This window comes from Dermacentor silvarum, chromosome 1 (genome assembly GCF_013339745.2).
Source record: "Dermacentor silvarum isolate Dsil-2018 chromosome 1, BIME_Dsil_1.4, whole genome shotgun sequence".
Taxonomy (NCBI): Eukaryota; Metazoa; Arthropoda; class Arachnida; order Ixodida; family Ixodidae; genus Dermacentor; species Dermacentor silvarum.
The window spans coordinates 199,803,555-199,825,253 of NC_051154.1; the positions used below are offsets into that span (position 1 = coordinate 199,803,555).

Sequence of the window (21,699 nt, forward strand, 5' to 3'; positions counted from 1 at the left end):
AATTTGTGCACGGAGGTGGTTGCTCCCACATTTATGGTGGGTACTTCCGCATGCCTATAATGGCGTCGTGCGAGTCAATGACAAGGACCGAAAAGTCATAAAGAAACAAGAAAAAAAAATTGCCCACACCATTCGTTAAAACTCTCACCGCATAGATACCGTCTTTTTTGTGTGTGGTTCTTGGCGTCAACAAGTGAAAAACAGGCCAATGATGAGAGCCGGATGCATTAGTATTTTTTTTTCAGGTTTTCAGGTTGACGGAACATGAGGGTGAGGGCAACCAATTAGCGCCATTTCTCTGGAGTAGTGCCCATTTATCTCATTCGAAGCGTCTTACACGCGTATAGCGAGTCCCAATTTACGACACATTTTGCTATAAAAGAAAGTGATCACCTCGTCCAACGATTTCATTAGCCGCTGTGAGCTTCGTTCCTGGTTTATTTGCGGGAAAAGTAAATGACTTTTCCGGGCGGGTGAACGCTGTGTCTACTCTTGGACGCAAAAAAATAAAAAAAATAAAAAAATTGGCAGTCACTTTAGCATACGCCAAAGAGGTGAAGGCGAAATCCTGCGCGCTCAAGAAACATTCATTAAATTACTTGACATTGTTTACTTACTTCACTTGTTTTTTTCCGACCAAAAGTAGCGGGTTCGAGCGGCTTAATTGACGCCACCTTAATTAACCTCACCCTAATTAACACCAAAGGTCGTGGGTTCGACTCCCACCAATAGTTGAGGGTGCAACTCCCACCAAAGGTCGTGGGTTCGAGTGATTTAATCAACGGTATAATTATTAACTGTGCCTTAATTAACTTCGCCTTAACCCCAAAGGGTTAAGGCGAAGTTCGACTCCCACATAAGCTCAAGGGTTCGACTCCCACCGAAGGTCGTGGGTTCGAGCGCCTGAATTAACTCTACCTTAATTAACACGATGGCGACGGTGACCCGCGCAGCATCAAAATTGTTGCGTGAGCGTTTGCATATAGGTAAGGCACGATGCCACGTCGGTGTAGTAAGTAAATAACTACACCGCGTCGATCACCGTGTACGATTTCGCTTCAATGTCCCGGTTTTCGCTCAAGGACGTTGAAGGTAGACTGATCGATGAGACATATGAGGCTTTCGGCTTAAAACATCCTCCCGTTTACTCGCAGCGCCTTTCCAGAGGAAGAGCTCTCGAGGAGTTAGGAGACCGGCATCGAGTACAAGGGGGCGCCCGCCTAGCCGAGAGCGCGCGCGTCCTCTCGAATGCGGCAAGCGAACGTGACGTTCCACTGCTACGGCCTCTACCACTGGACTCTGTCGACACTGGTGCCCGCGCTGAGCGGACCCTCGCTACTAGCAGCGGGACCTAACGGAACGGGCCTCGCAATGCTGGCGACCGCTGCGGCGCCCCAGGCGCCGCCGTCGACCGCTACGGTCAAGGGCGACCTTACGGAGGCCGAGATGTCGGCCGGCGAGTGGGTGGACGCCTGCTTCCTCCGCCACTCGGCCCCCTGGGTGGTGGGCTACTGCGTGGCGTACACGGCCGTGTTCGTGGTCGGCGTCGTGGGCAACTGCTGCGTGCTGCGTGTGGTGAGCCGCAACGCGTCCATGAAGAACTCGGCCTTCCACGCGCTGCTCGTCAACCTGGCCGTGGCCGACCTCATGGTCATCGTTTTCTGCCTGCCTGTCACCCTGGTCGGGCACTTGTTTGGACGTAAGTGGCTGTCGCTCTCTTTCTCTGAAGAAGAGGTGCGCTACTGCAAGCTATAGGACCCAGCGCGCGAGTCCTGCGGCCGCAGACATTTGTCAAGCCATAAAGCGCGGTACTTGATACCGGCTACCGCTGTGCGCTCTGGTAAGGCGCCATCCGGGCACTCGAGTAGGTATAGCCGTAGGTGGTGTGGACAACTGATGACCAGAAAGACCGCAACGAAACGCTGAGGCACTGCTGTCATATAGTATACTAGTAACAAATCAAGTAACTAAAAATTGTGTCAGAAGTAAACCTATACCGTTATTTTAAGTTGCAATCGTGCAGCAAAGGTATTCCGATTTCTTGAGTTTTAGTTGGACAGCTAGTAATAACCAATATGATACCCTTAAAAATACTTAATCCATAGCCCATTGCAAAACTAGAAATTTTGAGATGCCAGAAAAAATATAAATATAAATTTCGGTTGTTGTTCTTAGCTATCTTTTGCGTAGTTGATTACCGGCCTTTAGAAGAAAGCGAATAATTTAATGGACGAAATCTCACGTGACAGCCCACCTACGCGCTTCTACGTATTTTGAACGAGTTGTCAATCGAATAACGGTCCTGCAGGTACGGCTTGATGAAGTGAATTGAAGGGGGGCATGTCCTTGGGTGGCTGCATAATTCGTTCGAATGGCGCTTTAAAATCTCGGCACGAATCGGCTAGCTGTACTTAATTGAAATAGCGATAGACATTCTGCGAAAGCCATGCTAAAGGGAACCTTGCATACACTTTTAATTTCCCGCGCCATGCAGAGCCTATCACTGCATCGGTGATCCTGAGGGCGAGCGTTTACGGAGACGCTTGTGATGTCATACGCAGCATAATTACAGCCTTCTGTGGGTGAACAGGATCCATATTTTGGAACGAGCCATTTCATTTCACAGCCTTCTTTTACATTATCCGTCGCACCGACGTTAATGGCTGCGCGGAGGCGTCAGGACCATACCCGAAGGGTGAAAAGAATGGAAAATCTAATGGATGGTTTTTAAGAACAAAACTAAAAGGTGTGCAGGTCCCATGTCACGTGTGCTTTTCCTTACTAAGTATCGCAGTGTAAGCGCGTGAACATGAATGAACGATCAGGAAATGTACGTAACTAACAAGATAATTGATTGAAATATGACGCATCAGTTTATTTAAAATCTTACGTGTCAATAAGAACTATCCGTCTATGCTTCAGATGGCAAGCCCTATAAGGACAGGCACCAATTGAACAGGAACCCATTTTAATTATAAGAAGCAATCTTCAATATGAACACCTTACATTGTTTGCTAAGACCTCCCCATTAATTTTTTCCCGTGTTTTTATTTCATGTGAAAATAAAGGCGTTTAACCGCTCACTTTACGGTGGTCCATAGATTGAGTATAAAAAGGCAGGCAGTTCAATAGACAGTTCAACTCCCAGAAGATAGTTGATTATTATTGTTTATAGGTCTAGGCACAACGAAAGGAATACTGGAGACTTCTGCACATCCTGGCTTGGAAAAAAAACAAGCAAACTATGTGTCAATGGCAAATGGAGCTTTGGCATTCTTGAAAGCTGGTCCGTGTTCGTGTTAGCAGGGGAACGCTGCCTCGAGCAGCCATTTGTGCAGGCACAGTGAGATCTTCGCATATGCGCATGCCTGGTGCGCAAAGCAAATGCACTTATTGACAAATTTAAACGCTACATATTTAAACGTGAAAGCACGTGCGGTTACATTATTCAGGCAATAGCTGAATATGGATTGCACTGTTGTATTTCTTGTATGATATGGAATGCCCCTGTCATCGTGTGTCTCTCTCTTCAATCTCACCCTCTGTTCTCAGGCAGTAGAAGACAGTGGCTGTGTACGCCACACGCACGAAAGGATGCGAAGTAGTAGAAAAGATTTCGCCTGCTTGTTGACGAGCACCGACAAAAGGCAAATAATAGGGTGTGTACGAATATTCGAAACTTTCGAATAACGAATCGAATAGTCACTATTCGTAAACGGAAATGCGCATATTTCTCGATTTTTTTTAAATATTTGAAAACGTCAACTTCACCCAATTAAACGTAAAATTAAAGCAAGAGTACGGTAAATTTTCACCCACGTGGGCTCAGTACACTGTACTATTCAATATAGATATAGTATAGACATAAACATGAGAACTTGCGTAGTTGAGCAGGCTATGCGTCGCTTACATAGCCGTACTTTAGAGGCTATACAGCAATCATTCGCGATCTTTAAAGAGTTTTGTGCTTTCGAAGAAACTACTTGTTTGCTCCTAATGCTCTATTAGTGCTTTTAACAAATAACGCTTTATAACATAATATGTAATAAAGTGTGAAACTCGAGAGGTCAGATAGGATTCGCTGAACTGTCGAAACTGATCAACAAGAAGAAAGTAAGATACATCCGAAATTATAACATGGAAAAGATTGAGGAAGCAGTAAAAATATGGACGCAGCATGAAATCAGTGAAACGAAAACTAGGCCTAGGACAAGGCAAAATGTATGCACTGAAAGATAAGCAGGGTAATATCATCAGCAATTTCGATGACATACTAAAACCAGTTGAAGAATTCTATGCTGACCTGTACAGTGCCCGGAGCAGCCAAACTATTTTCATTCGAAGTAGGGATGAACAGGATACAGAGGCCTCCTCTATAACTAGCGATTAAATTAGAAAAGTTGTCGCAGTTTCACCTGAAAGGCGAAGCATCAATTGCGATAGCAAATTTGTAGAGAGCTATACGGAGTAATGATATTAGCTTTATCAGCTGTATAAACTTGGACATGCAGCAGCACCGGCAACACGCAGAACTGTTGTCGACGCCGTCGGCGTTTTGCCCGCGTTCGCTCAAAATGCGTGCTACGTTGGTGACTGTTGCCGGAGCCTCTGATATAAATATGCACTTGGTGCCGCAGCTAAACGTCGCCTCCCTTCCCGCCCCTTCCCCTCCTCCCCCACGGCCTCTCGTGCGTCGGAAGAAGGTGCGTTTGCTCTACATATATGGTGATTGTAAAGGAGGAAAGAGACGCCTACTTCTGCAGCCCTTAAGGGAGCACGGCGCAGAACGCGCGTTTGTTCTCCGCCGTGCGTTCACTCCCCGTGAAAGCGCGCGCCCCTCGCGCCCTTTCACTCGCACATACAGCGTTCGGCGCGCGGCGACGATTTCATCTCCATTGACGTCATACGAAACCTCACGGCGACGGCGACGGCGACGACGACGGCGACGCCGACGGCAGAAATCTGCTTTTGAGTGTCCATATAATTGCTATCGCAATAAAACGCTTTGAAAGACATGACCAGGGGAAAAGCTGCTGGACAAGATGGAATAGCAGTCGATTGAATCAAGGGTGGAGGAGAGATCATACTTGAAAAGCTTGCGGCCCTTTATACGCAATGCCTCAAGACTTCAAGTGTACCTGAAAGCTGGAAGAACGCCAACATTATACTCATGCATAGGAAGGGAGACGTTAAAGAATTGAAGAATTATAGACTCATTAGCTTGCTCTCAGTATTGTATAAAATATTCACCAAGGTAATTTCAAATAGAATCAGGGCAACACTTGACTTCAGCCAACCAAGAGAACAGGCTGGCTTCAGGAAGGGATATTCTACGATGGATCATATCCATGTCATCAACCAGGTAATAAAGACATCTGCGGAGTACAATCAACCTCTCTATATGGCTTTCATAGACTATGAAAAAAGCATTTGATTCACTAAAGATACCAGCAGTCATAGAGGCATTGCGTAATGAAGGAGTGCAGGAGGCGTACATGAATATCTTGGCAAATATCTACAAGGATTACACAGCAACCTTGGTTCTCCACAAAAAAAGTAGAAATTTACCTATCAAGAAAGGGGTCAGGCAAGGAGACACAATCTCCCCAATGCTATTCACTGCATGCTTAGAAGAAGTATTCAAGATCTTAGACTGGGAAGGCTTAGGAGCGAGAATCAACGGTGAATATCTCAGCAACCTTCGGTTTGCAGATGACATTGTCCTATTCAGCAACAATGGGGACAAATTACAGCAAATGATTGAGGACCTTAACCGAGAAAGTGTAGGAGCGGGGTTGAAGATTAATTTGCAGAAGACAAAGATAATGTTCAATGGCAAGGGAACAAGAATTCAGGATCGCCAGTAAGCCTCTAGAGTCTGTAAAGGAGTACGTTTATCTAGGTCAATTACTCACAGGGGACCCTGATCATGACAAAGAAATTCATGGAAGAATAAAATTGGGCTGGAGTGTACACGGCAGGCATTACCAAATCCTGACTGGGAGCTTACCACTGTCGTTGAAAAGAAAAGTGTACAATCATTGCATTCTACCGATGCTAACATATGGGGCAGTAACTTGGATGTTAACAAAGAAGCTCGAGAACAAGTTAAGGACCGCACAAGGAGCAATGGAATGAAAAATGTTAGGCCTAACGTTAAGACACAGGAAAAGAGCGGTGTGGATCAGAGAACAGAGATAGCCGATATTCTAGTGGACATTAAGCGGAAAAAGTGGAGCTGGGCAGGCCATGTAATGCGTAGGATGGATAACCGGTGGACCATTAGAGTTCCACAATGAATACCAAGAGAAGGGAAGCGCAGTGGAGGACGGCAGAAAACTAGGTGGAGTGATGAAGTTAGGAAATTCTCAGGCGCAAGTTGGAATCAGCTAGCGCAAGACAGGGGTAATCAGGGGTAATTGGAGATCACAGGGAGAGGCCTTCGTCCTTCAGTGGATATAAATATAGGATTATGATGATGATGATGATGAACAGAAACCTGCTAACATTAAGAATACTAGGATGTGAACATAATTCTATATTAATTTTCATAACGGCTGTTCATTATTCAAAAACTATTCGAGAACTACTCGATGTTCGGTTCGATTCGCTCCTGGCACTATTTTGGATTCGATTTTAAAATTCAGTATTCACGCATCCCTACTAATTATGTTTCGAGAGGCTCGCGTAACTTCGCCTTCACTTTGAATGAAGAGGAAAAGGAAAGGAAGTTTTCTTTGTAGCTTCGTGGTCCTGTCGGGTGGATGAACATTTTCCCCTTTCCTTTAATAACTTTCGTTTGATTCCTTGAGCTCGGACAGCTCAACTATTTAAGTCAGTGAAGAGATTTCTTTGGATGTTTTGAATGAAGTGAATTATTTATTTTTTATTTCTTTAGCCTAATGAAGAGTGCTAGACTCGAGATATCGGTAGCGTAGAAAGCAACGCATAAGCGAAATCGCCAAGAGTGCTTCCGTGAGCTCTTAATATGGAGGTTGGTCGTAATTTTCTGGGTTGCTATTGAGTTTACTAACTGAAGATACTGTCTGTGTGAAGATGCGTAGTTGGTAAGCAAATGAGTGTAGACATTATAATAGTTCAACTAACACCAATTTTTTGCTTTCAGTTATATAACAGAGAAAGGAAATGTCCCTTTATTCGTTAGCGGGATCCTATAATGTTTTTTTTGAGAGCACTAGAAGTCACAAAGCATTTCCAGGGTAAGCATTTGAAGAATTATGCTTAAGAATGGACAATGAATCTAGGTAATGAGCACCGAGCCGTCAAAAACCCATGGAATATGGCAATTCACACCCTTACGTTATCAAGAGTCGGACCTCACTCTTCTAATATAGTTGCTAGTACACAATCAACAAAAGCCCTGTCTAAAGGACTTGCTTATATTTTTTATAGGTTCTCTGCATGTATAACATTTTCTCTTGTCGTGCTTTCTCTGTCCTTTGGTAATCACATCTGGGGCGTGCCTACGCAAAACAGGACATAGCTCGGATATCGGCAACCCCGTGTGTGGAATGTATACCTCGCCTTCTCTCAATGTATGCTCTCACTGAGTAATCCTAATTTCTTGTCCACCATGTACAATCAGCTTTGAAATTAGTGTCCTTGATAAGGCAACAGCCTCATTACCAGCGCATATTATACAGGCAATGATGTGCCACTATTCATTTTAATGCCCTGAAGAGTGAAATGGTATTTCTGGTTTCATCTTTAAAAAGCTTTAACTTTGATTTTATCACTCGATAACGGGCAAGTAGCGTTAGTAGGGCATCTTCTTGCTCCGCTGGCAACTCCTAAGGCGCACTTGTTTTGTAAACTCGCCTGACTCGTCATGTCATTAACTATTCCAAAGTTTTTCCAGTTCAGCCTTGCGACAGGCATTGTACCGCGAAGCCACTCCAGCCAATCAGTTTCCGGAAGTTGGCAGCCGTCTAGAGAAAGCTATTACCTTATACCGTTGGTCGGTGCTCGTCTAGAAAAAGTGTTCAACAGTGGCGCGGTCGCGATGAGCAATTTACTTGGCTCCACCAGGATAATGGACTCCATTTCCAGGAGCCCTTTCACCTGGTAATTGGCTCGCCTGAGGAAGTCCACGCTGCGGCGTCTGAAATGCACTACACAAAAGGGTACAAGCGAAGCTGATTGAGGTCCATTGGCCTGTGACGCAGCCTCGTTGCATAACTCCGACGCACACCTGACCGGGATCACTATCCGAAACGCCTTTTGTTCTGAGGCAGCACTGGCCGCCCGTCGTGTTGCTATATTCACGCCATGTATGTATCTGGAAATTAGGCCGTCAGTCGGATCTCATTTTAAGCTTCTAGGCACTTCAGCATAAGCTTAGTTAATCTGTCCTGTGCGGCCTATTGGTGGTTAAGCTTTTTGTTCATGAAAACAGTTTTCCATTGGTGGGCCAGCATTGCTCACATATTCTTTCTAGCCGTCCAATTGATACGAGCTGCTTTGTAAAACCTTCCACAGATACATAACGCGATTCGTGTAGGGGGGTAAGGATAGAGTGTATATTAATATGGTACAGTTCATCGAGAGGCCGGCGTGCCGCATGCTTTCCGATGATCGCGAAAGAGAACAGAAATACTGTAGCAGCCCTGTACATTGCAAGTGAATCTTTGCTCGCCGCCGGGAACTTCTGGCATTTGCATTCTGTTGTGCCAACCTTGCGCTTTAAGATGCGCCTGTCGTGTTGATATGGTGTTTTTTTATTGTGTATATGGCTCGATAATGTTTCAGTAAATCCCTGTGACATTTACTCCCCTTCGTATAGAGGCGTGCGTTTCTCGTTTAACTGCGCTGCTTCCGGTATATCACTTGCTCGTACGTACGCCTGGGCACGTAATCCAATCGTTGCATCCAATTTTACTTTGTGTTGTCTGAGCACTCTTTGGTTTGAGCTCCCACGCCGCTGTGAGCTCTTCTACCTTAGGCTATGTGATCCATCAGGTCCAATCTCTATGTTTAATGAGAAATAAAGAAAAGAGAAAAAAAAACGACTTCGTTAAGAGTGCATTCATGAATATCGGCTGCAATGACCATTCCGCTAGTTATAACCAAATATTTCTGGTTTACTCAAACCAGTACATGGGGCTAAAATTGAGCCATGAATTTTCATAGCAATGCTAGATCATCATCATCATGATCATGATCATCATCATCATCATCATCATCATCATCATCATCATCATCATCATCAGCAGCAGCAGCAGCAGCAGCAGCAGCAGCAGCAGCAGCAGCAGCCTGTATTTATGTCCACTGCAGGACGAAGGCATCTCCCTGTGATCTCCAATTACCCCTGTCTTGTGCTAGCCGATTGCAACTTGCGCCTTCAAATTTCCTAACTTCATCAACCCACCCACCCCAAGGGGGATAAGAGAAAATTAAATAATAGCTTGCAACACTGCATTCTGCAGGAGTTGCAGCAGTGTCTCGGCAAATTTGTTATCCGTCACTCAACGGGTGTATCCGTCACTCAACTTTTTGCTTAAGTCTAGCCTTGAGGTTTTAAGTTTGACCTTAGATACCCTATGGCTGTAACTAGCTCACTCTAACGGAGCAATGAAGCCATGGATGCCTATGTAGAAAATCTAGTTGATAAAAAGGCTCATATATATATATATATATTACGTTTTTTTATCGACCGACCGTTCCCGAAAAACGCAGCATCGAGAGGAAAGGCCCGTCTATTTCTTGATATGCGGCCATGAATTGCTCAATACTTTCCGGGTCTAATTTTAACAGGGTGGTGATTTTAGTGAGCTGGAACAGTTCAGTCGTGATGTCGATCAGCACACTACGCGCACAAATGACAGAGGAGCCAAGAAAGAAATGACTCCTGGTTTCCTTTTTCGTTCTTCGGTCCTTTTGTAGAGCCGTGGTGGACGAGACGAACACGCGTCTTTTCTGTAACAAGGTCTAGTTTATTGTCTAAAAAAGGAGATATTCGAGCGGGTGCACTCCGCGCGCAGGATTTGGCGAGAGCTTTAGAGAGAGAGGAGAAAAGAGGGAAAAGGAGCAGAGAGCAGTACGGTGCGCGGACTTAGTGCGAAAGGAAAGCAGTGACGAAAGTAATGAGAAAAGGGAGCTCGCGCACTGAACGACGGATCATGTGTTCGCGTGCCTGGTGCGCAGCACTCACGAAGGTCCGTTCACGGCAGGCCCGCGGGACGCCCCACGGAGTTGTTTATGGCTGCGGGGGTGGTGCGCCATCGCCGCGCCGCTACACTTTGTTGCCGTAATGCGCTGATGGCCATCATGTCGACTCCAATTGCTTTTGGCAAAATCAGCAGTGCTATTATTCGCCTCTTTGGTGCTGCAAATGGGTACATAAGTATCTATTTTTGACATCACGCCTGCCCTTTTTCTTGTGATAGCTGCAGAGATTCAGGTTCCATTAGTACACACAGTGAAGTATCGTTATTTCTCTATGCGTCAGTATAAGTAAATTTCTAGATCCGCTCGTGTGTATTCACTCGAGCAAGCGACGGGAACCCCCACTTAATAGTCGAAGCACATCGCTGTCACGCAGATTTACGGGGAAGTTTCACTTTACGCTCCCACGAGCTTGGCGTTTATGAAATTCGCAGGACACGTGTATAGCTGAGACTGAAAAATTAATTAACTCGAGGTGTTCAAGAAATATAAAAAAAATAAAGATAAATTGAACGTAGTTGTTGAAAGGTTGACAGGAGCTTCTATTTTGTCCGAAGTCAATGAACTTGTGAGAACGAAAGAGAGAGAGAAAGAACTGAGGAGTAATAAAAGCAGAAGCAAATGAAGACAGTGCATGACGTCGAATGGAAGCAGAGAAAATGAGACTGAAGGTGCAATGGCAAAAGAAAGCACCTGGAAACCAGAGGATGATCCACCACAGAATGATTTGTTGTCCCGTCAAGCTGTCACGACGGTTAAAACTTCAGGCGTGCTTGCATTGTCACACCGTGAGCCAGTAGCACTCATATCTTTGAAGTGCTTAATTATGTCAAGAATAAGCTGAGATCACTTGTATTTTTAATTGAAAATTCATTGAAGTAATTTATATGAGGCCATTTATGGAACTAGTCCTGTCCATGTCCTCCAAATTATCCTGGTTTATTAATTCTCTTTTCTATGAACAGGGTTGAGCTATTCTTGAACTATAGCCATTTTTTGATATCGTGCTAAGTATATAGGTATATCTTTCTCCTTAGATGTATACTTGCAACGCACCGAAGCTAAGGAAGATAGATGAGACATTTTCTGCGGGACATGGGGGTAGGCGTCAACGTTAAAAGCTTTTCGTGCTTATTTCCTCGTTTCCATAAATATACGCGAAGACAAGCCGAGTTTGGAGTCATCGGGGCACTCGGAAGTGACGAATGAATACATATTTTTGCACTTTCTTGCATTCTATACGATTTTTGGCCACAATATACGTGATTCATCTCGTCAGAATAATTTTAAAAAATGATTGCTTTATTTTTGAACTCTCGCCCATGGCAGTTTCACTGCCTTTAATACCCTGACACGCGAGCACTGTACCCTGGTGGCCCTTGGCACTGTACTTCAGTTTTTATACGTTGAACAAAGCGTGAGCCTATTGATGTTGCATGTTGAACAAAATATGAATGCATTCATGTAGAAATAAACATGTTACACAATGACAAACATTATTTCAGAAGTTGTAAAGTTACGGGCGGGGTTGCAGTTGGGTCGAATTTAGTAGCGAGTTCCACTTCGCAGACACGGACGTCTAAGTCTACTTGTGGCTTCGAATCATTCCGTGCATTCTACGCGTCGTCGTAGTCTTCCATTCGATAAAAAAAGAAACAAAAAAGACATGAAACGAAGAGTCGAGGTAGATAACAAAGCCGATATCGAGTACGTTGGTTGAGTGAAACAGAGAAGATACGTTCCCAGATAGTACCCAGTATTTATACCAGTGGAGCTTTGAACCGTTTCTCAACTTGCCTTCCCCTTTATCAGATGAGGCCAAATCACCATCTTTTAAGACCAAAGTGTTTTATGCCGGGCTACATCGAAAATTTGTCCCATGTACGCAAGTCACACAATCCTCATCACGCGAATTCGCGAGCTGGCGATACTTTGCCGTTCTGTGTCTACCTAATGGTTAGAAAATAAGTATAGAAATGTTAGCAAATTTGCTTTACTACAGCAATTGTGCCTGTGATGATGACGCATATTAGTTGCAGTGAGAATATTCAGCTATAGCTTGTTTTACGACTGAATAATTCCGTAGAAAATATGATCGGCAGCCACGGAAACCAATAGGGGTCGTAAATGTGATAGTGCTTGGAAGTGTTTTGTGATCTAACTCAGTCGGCAGTTTACTGGCGACGGCGTTCCTGACGCGCTTCTGGCGCTCTTTCGAATATGACTCCCGACAACCGTCACCGCTCGGTGGGGCCGCGACGGCTCACACGGCAAAATGAGAAAAATAGAGCTTGCGCCACCACCCCGTTTCAAATGGGACGCTCTTAGCTTCCATCCATCCATACATTTTCGCGCGTCTGCTGACCTTTGAACATGTGTATAGCACGCGCGATGCCGCTGGAGCTCCAACGACGTAGTTTTGCCACATACGCACTTACGAGTACCTCGCGTCGGATATCCCCATGACGCCTGATAGGCTTCGTGGTGCTGTTTCCGCTGTCCAGCAGCACAGGCCTTGCGTGCATGCTATTGCTGCCATTGCTTCGCCCTTCGAGCACGAGACTGTAATAAAATACTGTGCACATTTATGGACGTGTATTTGTGTATGTACAACGAAGCCACTTCTTCTTAGAATTCATGTTTCATTTTCAGGTTATGAAGGATTTCTCTGAAAGAGGGATCAGTCAATTTTAATATATCCTTTACTCACTCACTCTTCAGTCAAGATTCATGGCCCGCATTCATGAAGCAACTGGCACCCAGTTGCACTTCGTGAGAGCGAGCGGGAAATTGTGATAGTGAATGTGTCTTTGCTAGCAAATGCAGCTCCGCAATGAGCAACCGTTCTTTCGAAAGAAAACCATTGCGAATTCGACCTCTAATATTTTTAAAAGATAGTAGTGTAAGCTTACTGCTCGCCAATTTAATTGTCTTCGTTTCTGTATATATATATATATATATATATATATATATATATATAAGAGTGTTTCAGTGAACACTTTCAAAAATTCTTAAAGGTTGCCTGTGGCAGATAGCACAATTCTAGTTCATGAGCTGGTCTACTCGAACAGGCGGACATTACTTGCACAAGAAATTGAAATGCATAATCGAATAATTAACAGAAATTCACTAATTAAGTTTTTAACTAATTACCTGATGGCCCAGATTGCAATTTAGAAATTGTAGCCGCGGAGTTCGCAAGGCGGATTCCCTTGGAACGAATTCTCGGGATGACACCAGTTTCGAGATATTAATTCCTGAACTTTGCGGAGAAATGCATTGGCGTTCCAGTTAGGTTCTTAAGAAAACCTCGCTTTTTGCATTGAAGCACAAACTTAACTGGAATGCCAATGCATTTCTCTGCAAAGTTCGGGAATTATTGTATCGAAACTGGTGTCATCCCGAGAATTCGTTCCAAGTGAATCCGCCTTGCGAACTCCACGGCTACAATTTGTAAATTGCAATATGGGCCATCAGGTAATTAGTTAAAAACTTACTTAGTAAATTTTTGTTAATTATTCGATTATGAATTTCGATTTCTTGTGCAAGTACTGTCCGCCTCTTCGAGTAGACCAGCTAATGAACTAGAATTGTGCTACCTGCCACAGGCAACCTTAAATAAATTTTGAAAGTGTTCGCTGAAAGACCTTGTATATATAGTTGCTGTGGGATCAAGTGCGTTCATAGACATGTATCACTGATTAAAAATATGAAACGCCTGAGCATGCCAACAACAAAGTAATTATTGCAGGCGCAAGTTAAAGCGCGCTAACTAAGCTAATTTGCAAAACGACTTGATGTGATTGTACCAGCATCTCGTAAAAGCAATTCACTCACTTCTTTCATTGAAAGTCATTACACTCACTCGCACCATGTGATCACGCGGGCTTCATGGCCTGCTTGCATGCGAATTTCTTGAAAAGAACACACGCGCATCGAAAAAAATGGGAGGAAGCGGTTAGGGCGCGCGCAGACTGCCTTTTTGTTTTGCCCTTCGATACTTTATCGTTTGACATTCCATAATTACAATAATCACACAAGAAAACTATAGCAATGCCTTTTGTTTCCTAATGCGCCGTATACTGACAGCTTGAAAACTCACAGAAAATTCATGCCTTACATAACAGACCTCTCGGAAAACGTATTATGCAGTGCAGATGCGTAAGGACACCTGCCATCTGTTTTTCTTCACATCACAACAATAAAAAATGTAAAAAAAGAAACCTTCCAATTCATTTCGCAGTGAACCGAACGTGAAGCGTGAAACGCAGCAGTCGCGCAGTTAAGAGAAACGCGTTGCAAAGCGCCCAATGATGGCGTTTAGCACAGCCACTGAAAACATGGTTGAGGTTATCTTTCATTGGCGTCTTGTTCGTGAGGCATAAAAAAGGAACAACAAAATGAAGAAAAAAATAAAATAGTGTGTCGACGTAACGAAACAGGTGCGCTTTTACGATTTTTACATAATAACAGCCTCTAAAGGAAAATAATCCTGCTGCGAAGACATTATAGTGCGGCTGGTATGCATTCACCCTTTCAGATTTTCATTCCTGGGGCAGCAAAATCTGAAAGGGTGAATTCACACCCGCCGCACTATAATGTCTTCGCAGCAGGATTATTTTCCTTTAGAGGCTGTTATTATGTAAAAATCGTAAAAGCGCACCTGTTTCGGTACGTCAACACACTATTTTATTTTTTTCTTCCTTTTGTTGTTCCTTTCTTTATGCCTCACGAACAAGACGCCAATGAAAGATAACCTCAACCATGTTAAGGTTATCTTTCACGCCCCAGGGAGCAGCTCTTTCCCCGCTTCTTTTCAACATTACTCTTATCCCGTTAGCGCGAGAACTTGCCAAAATTCCTTCTGTCAATCACTCCTTGTACGCGGATGACATCACCATCTGGGTAAATTCTCGCAACCATGGCGAAATCGAATCAAAACTACAGTTCGCCGTTGACACTGTTGTTAAGCACGCCAATTGCATCGGTCTAAGCTGCTCGGCGGCTAAATCAGAACTCCTAGTGATGAACCTAAAAAAAAAAAACAGGATATCTCTAACATTCAAGTCACACTAGATGACACTCCCATCCGCAGGGTTAATAAAATCAAAATCTTGGGTCTCAATATTTCAGACAATGGCTCCAACGCTGAAACCATAAAATTAATCCGCACTGCGATTCTCAATACAGCTTCACTAATTAAGCCCATCTCCAATAGTCATCGCGGCATGCGAGAAGCAGACACACGTCGCCTCGTTCAGGCCTTTTGCCTTTGCAGAATCACCTACTCCATCCCTTACCTCTACCTCACACCCACGGAGACCGAGCAACTCAACAGACTCATCCGCACTGCCTATAAAACTGCTCTTCATCTCCCTAAATCAACGCCCACAGAGAAACTCCTTCAACTGGGGGTGCACGACACCCTGGGAGAGCTCGTAGAAGCGCACCTCATAGGTGAATATCAAAGGTTGTCACATACACAAACTGGTCAAATACTTCTGCACCGACTCGGAATCAACCTACCCGGTCATACCGCGGCCAAACGCTCTCCTCCCACTGCTGTTAGCAATAACCTATGCATTATGCCACTTCCCAAAAACACCCACCCGGAACATAATCGAGCAAGACGGGAAGCTAGAGCCAAGGCTCTGCAGAAGAGCTACCCTCCTCATCCACAGGCAGTCTGTGTAGACGCGGCTGAATACTCAGACCGGCCAGCTTTCGCATTAGCCGTTGTAGACGGATTCCAAAACCCCATTGTCTGTGCGTCGATTCCAAATTTGACAGAATCCCTAGAAGCGGAAGAGGCAGCAATTGCCTTAGCAATTGCTCACTGCTTCGCTAAGTATATTTTCTCAGATTCAAAAACCACAATCAGTAATTATGCCAATCGAAAAATCCACTCCCCGCCTGCTAAAATACTCGAATCAAATCCCCCTCCTAATTGCCTTATCACCCTCCTTTGAGTCCCTGCACACAGCGAACACCCAGGCAACATGGCCGCTCACACCCAGGCCCGAGCACTCGTCAATCGGGCTGAGAGCGACCCGCCTTCGTCTCGCAGTGCAAGAGATCGGCTCCTCAGCTACCATGACCTCACCCTGTTCTACAGAAATTCCCGCCTAATCTACCCCCCGCCACATAAATCTCTTCCCAGAAGTGACCAGGCTTTGTGGCGAAGACTTCAAACGGCCACAGTTACGACCCCTTTCCTTCTGTCGATTATTACACACGGGGAAACCTCTCCTCACTGCCACTTGTGTCCTAGCACCAGAGCTGACTTCGCCCACATCTTTCTAAATTGCCCGAACAAGCCCAAGCCCCCGTGGCGAGGGTCAGAACACCAGGAGCGATGGGAGGCTGCTCTGCGCAGCTCGCAACCGCAGCTACAGCTTCGGACAGTGGGCTGGGCCAGAGGGGTCGCTGAAGCACAAATGTGCCCGGCCATCTAGAGCGGCCTGAGGGCCCATCGTCGTCCTGCTTCCCTTTTTCACCTCCCCTCCCCCCTCACATGATTCTCTCGTAAATCAATAAAGTTTACCCACCCACCCACCCTTTCAGAAAGCTCAGCTAAATATAGGTGTAGTATGGTAAGGCGCGCACCTGAGTTTTACCGCTCCACTTAACTCCCCCCACTCCCGCTATGTTTTCTTTCTTTCTTTTTTTTGTTTTCTCCCAAGTAACTTGAGCTTAGTGTGCAATATACGACAGGGTGTACGAAGTAAAAAAGAAGACTGTTGGTGTGCTGCTTTTTTTTATTAGTATCGCCACAGTAGTTGAAGTATCTGCTACATGTGCAAGAAAAGTTAAATATATATATATATATATATATATATATATATATATATATATATACATATATATATATGACAGTGGCTTACGATTAGTTATCTCTGTAACACGAGTACAACAGAGAAAACGCCGTGAAGTGAGCGCTGCTGTGCGCTAGTATATAGTGCAGTGGCATTTTCATTGTGCAGCGACTGCAGAAGCGACGCTAAGCTTAATCCAAATGGATGCATACAACGTTATCCGGGATTGGCCAGACAGGTTATTAACCTCCATGGCATGAAACAAAGTGACAGGTGGGCAAAGAGAGAAATTAACGTGACAGGGGAACGTTGCTTTGTTTGAATAGCTCCCAATCTTGCCTTGCGTTTCGCACTGACGTCAATAGTGAAACTTCCTCACTTTCGCGGTGCTCGAAAGAAAAAAAAATATGCTGATGTAATGCACATGTCGCAATCTGTATTCTGTATGTAAAGCGTTTAATTAAACGCTATAAAATGAAATGTGATGCGTACAATTGTCTTTATTATCATCCTTTGCAACGAAGAACTTCGGCTGCCGCAAGACAGGCGTAGTCGTAGTTCGCTGGGAGAGGCCTTTGTCCTCCAGTGAACACAAATTAAGCTGGTGATAGTGATGACGACGACGACGCTGTTAGAACTAACTATCGTTAGTTCTCTCACATTTCTCTGCTGCCCACGTGTCGCGGGGTGCGTCGGGACTCTGTGACACTCCCCGTGGTATTGATCGTACACGGAGGCTCGACTGTCCAGAGGCACAGAACACTGTCGCCCGACACCCGACAATAGCCAAGGCCGCAAACGAAACAAATAATAACATGACGAACAATTCCAACAAGGACAAATTACCGCGGTTCGCGCCTCCTAGTCTCGCGAATTGCTTTGTCCTGTGCTAAACAAACGAGCAAGCACAGAATGTTGGAACATTTACTTTTTGTGGACCCTGCCTAGCTTGCAGCAGACAGAACAAGTGAAAGTGGTTCAGGTATATACGAAGGACTGCGTCTTGGTTGAACGCCTAAAAGGAAGAAATTAACGAACAAAATATACGGAAGGCTCATTTATAGATCCAAAAGTAGTTATTGCGGCAAATTAAGTAGAGTCCTACACAGCGCCGTGATAATTTTGACATAATGCGAAATAATGCTTCTAGATTGAGTTATTAAATTAGAAAAGCAAAGGGTGCCCGATTGCTGTCCATTGGGGTAATGTCAGCAGTGGTTTGGCTGCGCCCTCTTTATGCCAGGAAGCATCAAACTGCAGCAATGCCTGATTATAGAGGCTCTGGCGAGGAAACATTACACCTGCCTGTGCCTACAACATTCTTGTTTTAAGCATGTAATAGTTCTTGGTCCCATTATACGTGGTTTTCTATAATGAGAATTCGCAATACAAGCAAACCGTTGGGGATCGAAGGTAGGCCATCAAAATACAAAGGCAATCACTGGAACGCATTAGCACCTTTTTCGAAGAAAGAACAAAGAAAAAAAAAAACATTGCTCTTCGGAGACAGCCTCTCTTCTGCCCTTGAACATAGTGCCCAACTTCATTTCAGCTGACTGCCCGACGCGCGAAACCCTGAGCTACTGCTTAATCGCCTGCCGCGACACTGTTCGTGGTGTGGGTGTGGTGTATCCTGAGCGAGCTGCATTGTTTACGTGTCTTCTTCGCATGCCACGAAAACTAGTACAAAATGCTAACAAAATCGTACGAGAGAAATTGTACTAGAAATAGCACTTTTCAGATGGCGTCGCTAGCTGGTATTTTATTTGCCTGAAGTGGAGCATCGCTTAATTAATGTAAAACGAAAAGAAACGAATCAAGAGAAGAACTGTTGGCACTTATTTGTGCCGCCTACATTGTGCCTCCCTTCATCCAGGAGATTCATCCCTAGCGAATACGTCTTGCAAACTCGCCGTCTAAAATTTGTAAATTGCAATACGTGCCATAAAGTTTTAAAGAAGTTAATTAGTGATTTTTGCTTAATAAACTTGAATCTGCATTTCAATTTATGAAGATAGTAATTTCTGCCTTTTTGAATAACCCAGCTCAAGGTAAACAATTATGCTATCTGCTACAGGCGATTTTTTCAAATTCCGGAAACCTTAAAATAATCACCCCGTATAATGTAGCCGTTCGCAAAGTACAGGCAAAATTCACGGGCGTGTCGTGGCTCCACTGGTTCGTTTTCACGGCTTGAACTGCCCTGGAAAAAATAATTCAGTGAGAGATCTGTCGCCAGACTACTTCAAAGCAGTGCAAACGGCTAGCCTTTGATCATCGAAGGCCCGGCACTTGTGCAACAAGTCCTTCAGGTTAATTCTAAAGGGCACGTGTCTGCAATTAGCAGTGCACGCCGTTTTGATTAGGAACGCATAAGTGTTCCTGAATGCCTCGCAGGCTACACAGCAATGCTGCTTCACGTCTGGCGAGGCCAAGTTGTAGGAAAAAAAAAAGAAACATAAACAAAATGCAGATGCAACGCACTTTTTGGAATCTACGTGGAACGAAGCTTTCGTGAAGCAGCTAATAAATTGCTATAAAACTAAATGAAAAACGTACAATTATATTTATTTGCATTCTGTGCAACGTGTAATCTCATGCATTGTTAGGTTTATGCCCCGCACCAGGCACAACGTTACTTTCACGCAGTTCGTATATGTATGAACTACGTCATTCACAACCTATGAGCCGATGTGCACACAAAAGCAGTTCATGCGGATGCGCAGTGCGAGACATCGACGCAGCGACGTCAGGAGAGCGAAGGCGACGTTTGTCGCGGGAAGAATGGTGCGGTGAGATTTATGGGGAGAGAGAAGTGCGACACATGTGTAAGTTAATTTACAACTCGTATACTTGGGGTGCTATAACGTAAAATGATTGCAAACTGTTTTGATTCCAATTTCTGCAATCAGCCTCCACGATTGGTCAAAACATTTCCGGGCCACTCCCAACTTCGCCTGTCTGTCACGCGACGTCACGAAAACCACGATAGCTTCCCATCTGATACAACGTGTACGCACTGATTATGCATGATTAAACCAGACAAAAGAAAAATAATCATTCCAGATTCGACGCCATTTCACCATGAGCATTCTGCTGTTGGTCCAATGTTTTCTAGCTACGTCGACTTGTCCTGTCTGTCAGGCGACCTCACAAAACCGCGAAAACTCACCACCTCAAGATGACGTGGACGCGACAAAAATGTATTAAAATGCCGAACAAAACTGAAAATTTTTCTGAATAGCCACAGACTGCCCCGTTCCGAAAGGAATAGAAGATGGCTGCCCGCCGATTGCTCAGGCCCTCGCTACTCGCACCTGCTGGTGAGCGTGTATTTACTTGCGCATGATAAACCTTTTTTGCGTGGCCGTAAAACGTTATGGAGCCCTTTCGGCATGCATACGACATCGCTCTGCCAACTCTTCCTTGCTGAGGATCCGTTTTAGTGGCATTCTTATCCTTCCGTTGCACGCAGCCGCGATTTTCGACCAGCCAGCGCAAGCTAAGTAAGGCGAAGCGGACTAATCGGAGAAGCCGGCACAACCCTCTTCATGCGGTTATCTATGTTCACTGTGCTGGCTCGGCCCCATTGAAACCCTCTCAACTAGAGCGTGCTCCTCGCCTCTTGTCAGCCAATTAGATAAGAAAAAAACCGCTGAGTCTAGACAATGTAATTGGTTTTGAAAGCGAACAAAGGGTACCTCCTATAAACGAAGAGAGTGTTTGATTGGGTTGTTCAGACAACGCTGTGGGTCACCGCACGATGCTTGCGTCGGTGGTTACGTAAATTTGACGTCGGGAGTTTCGAATCAAAACAGTTTTGAATCATTTTAGGTTATAGCGCCCCTGTTATGTCACACATACACATTCTGGGAGGTTGGCCAAGAAGAACGTAGCCCGGCGCCCAAGAGTATGGCAGGGAGAATAAAAAAAAATAGAAGAAATTCAAGGAAGGAACTGAAAGTCAAGTGCTACTCAATTAAGATGTATATGTCGACGGGTGGATGACAGTCGCGGGAGCCAGACTGCTAAAACAGACGCACGCACGCATGCACGCACGCACGCACGCACGCACGCAAACAAACAAACAAACAAACAAACAAACAAACAAACAAACAAACAAACAAACAAACAAACAAACAAACAAACAAACAAACAAACAAACAAACAAACAAACAAATGCAGTTTGTCGCACCATCCCGTCTCGTTTAGGTAGCGCGGCAGTGCCTTTATAGCCGCTCGCGCTGAGATGTCCATGCAGGCTAATGTCCCAGCATTTAGTGTTTTTTTTTTTGTGAGCGGACAATTATGCAGTCGGTCTAATCCGAAGGAAGAGCGCTGCTCTTCGTTGCACCAGCAGAATGGGCTGTTGACCATTACAATAATAAAAAAGTGCACATTTGAAAATGCTACACCAAGCGATAACCGGTTTAAAAGGGTGCAGTCATGTCGTGAGAGACCGGAGGGAAGACGAAACTAGAAATTAGGATTCAGGAAACGAAGTCGTGCGTTCGTAAACTAACATGAATTCTACGGATGCAATGTTGGCTTAAAGTGTTTCCGCTGCGACGGCTCTAGAAAGCAGGATGGCACACAGTTGACGCCCTCATGGGCAGATCTACCTAGCGGACCCAACGTCCGCTAGGTCGTTTCCATGGATGACGAAGTGACTAGGCAATAAGTGAAATATTATTTTATA

At 44.7% G+C, this 21,699-nt stretch overlaps 1 protein-coding gene across 1 annotated transcript in view; it reads left to right on the top strand.

Annotated features, from left to right (window-relative positions):
* Nucleotides 1-1,185: 1,185 nt before the first annotated feature.
* The window catches only part of LOC119436367 (neuropeptide SIFamide receptor), a 95,908-nt gene continuing 75,394 nt past the window's right edge, over nt 1,186-21,699 (top strand). Inside the window, exon 1 of the mRNA XM_037703190.2 lies at nt 1,186-1,699. Within this exon, the coding sequence (XP_037559118.1) occupies nt 1,249-1,699 (451 nt within the window). The 5' untranslated portion in view covers nt 1,186-1,248. The remainder of the gene's footprint in view (nt 1,700-21,699) is intronic.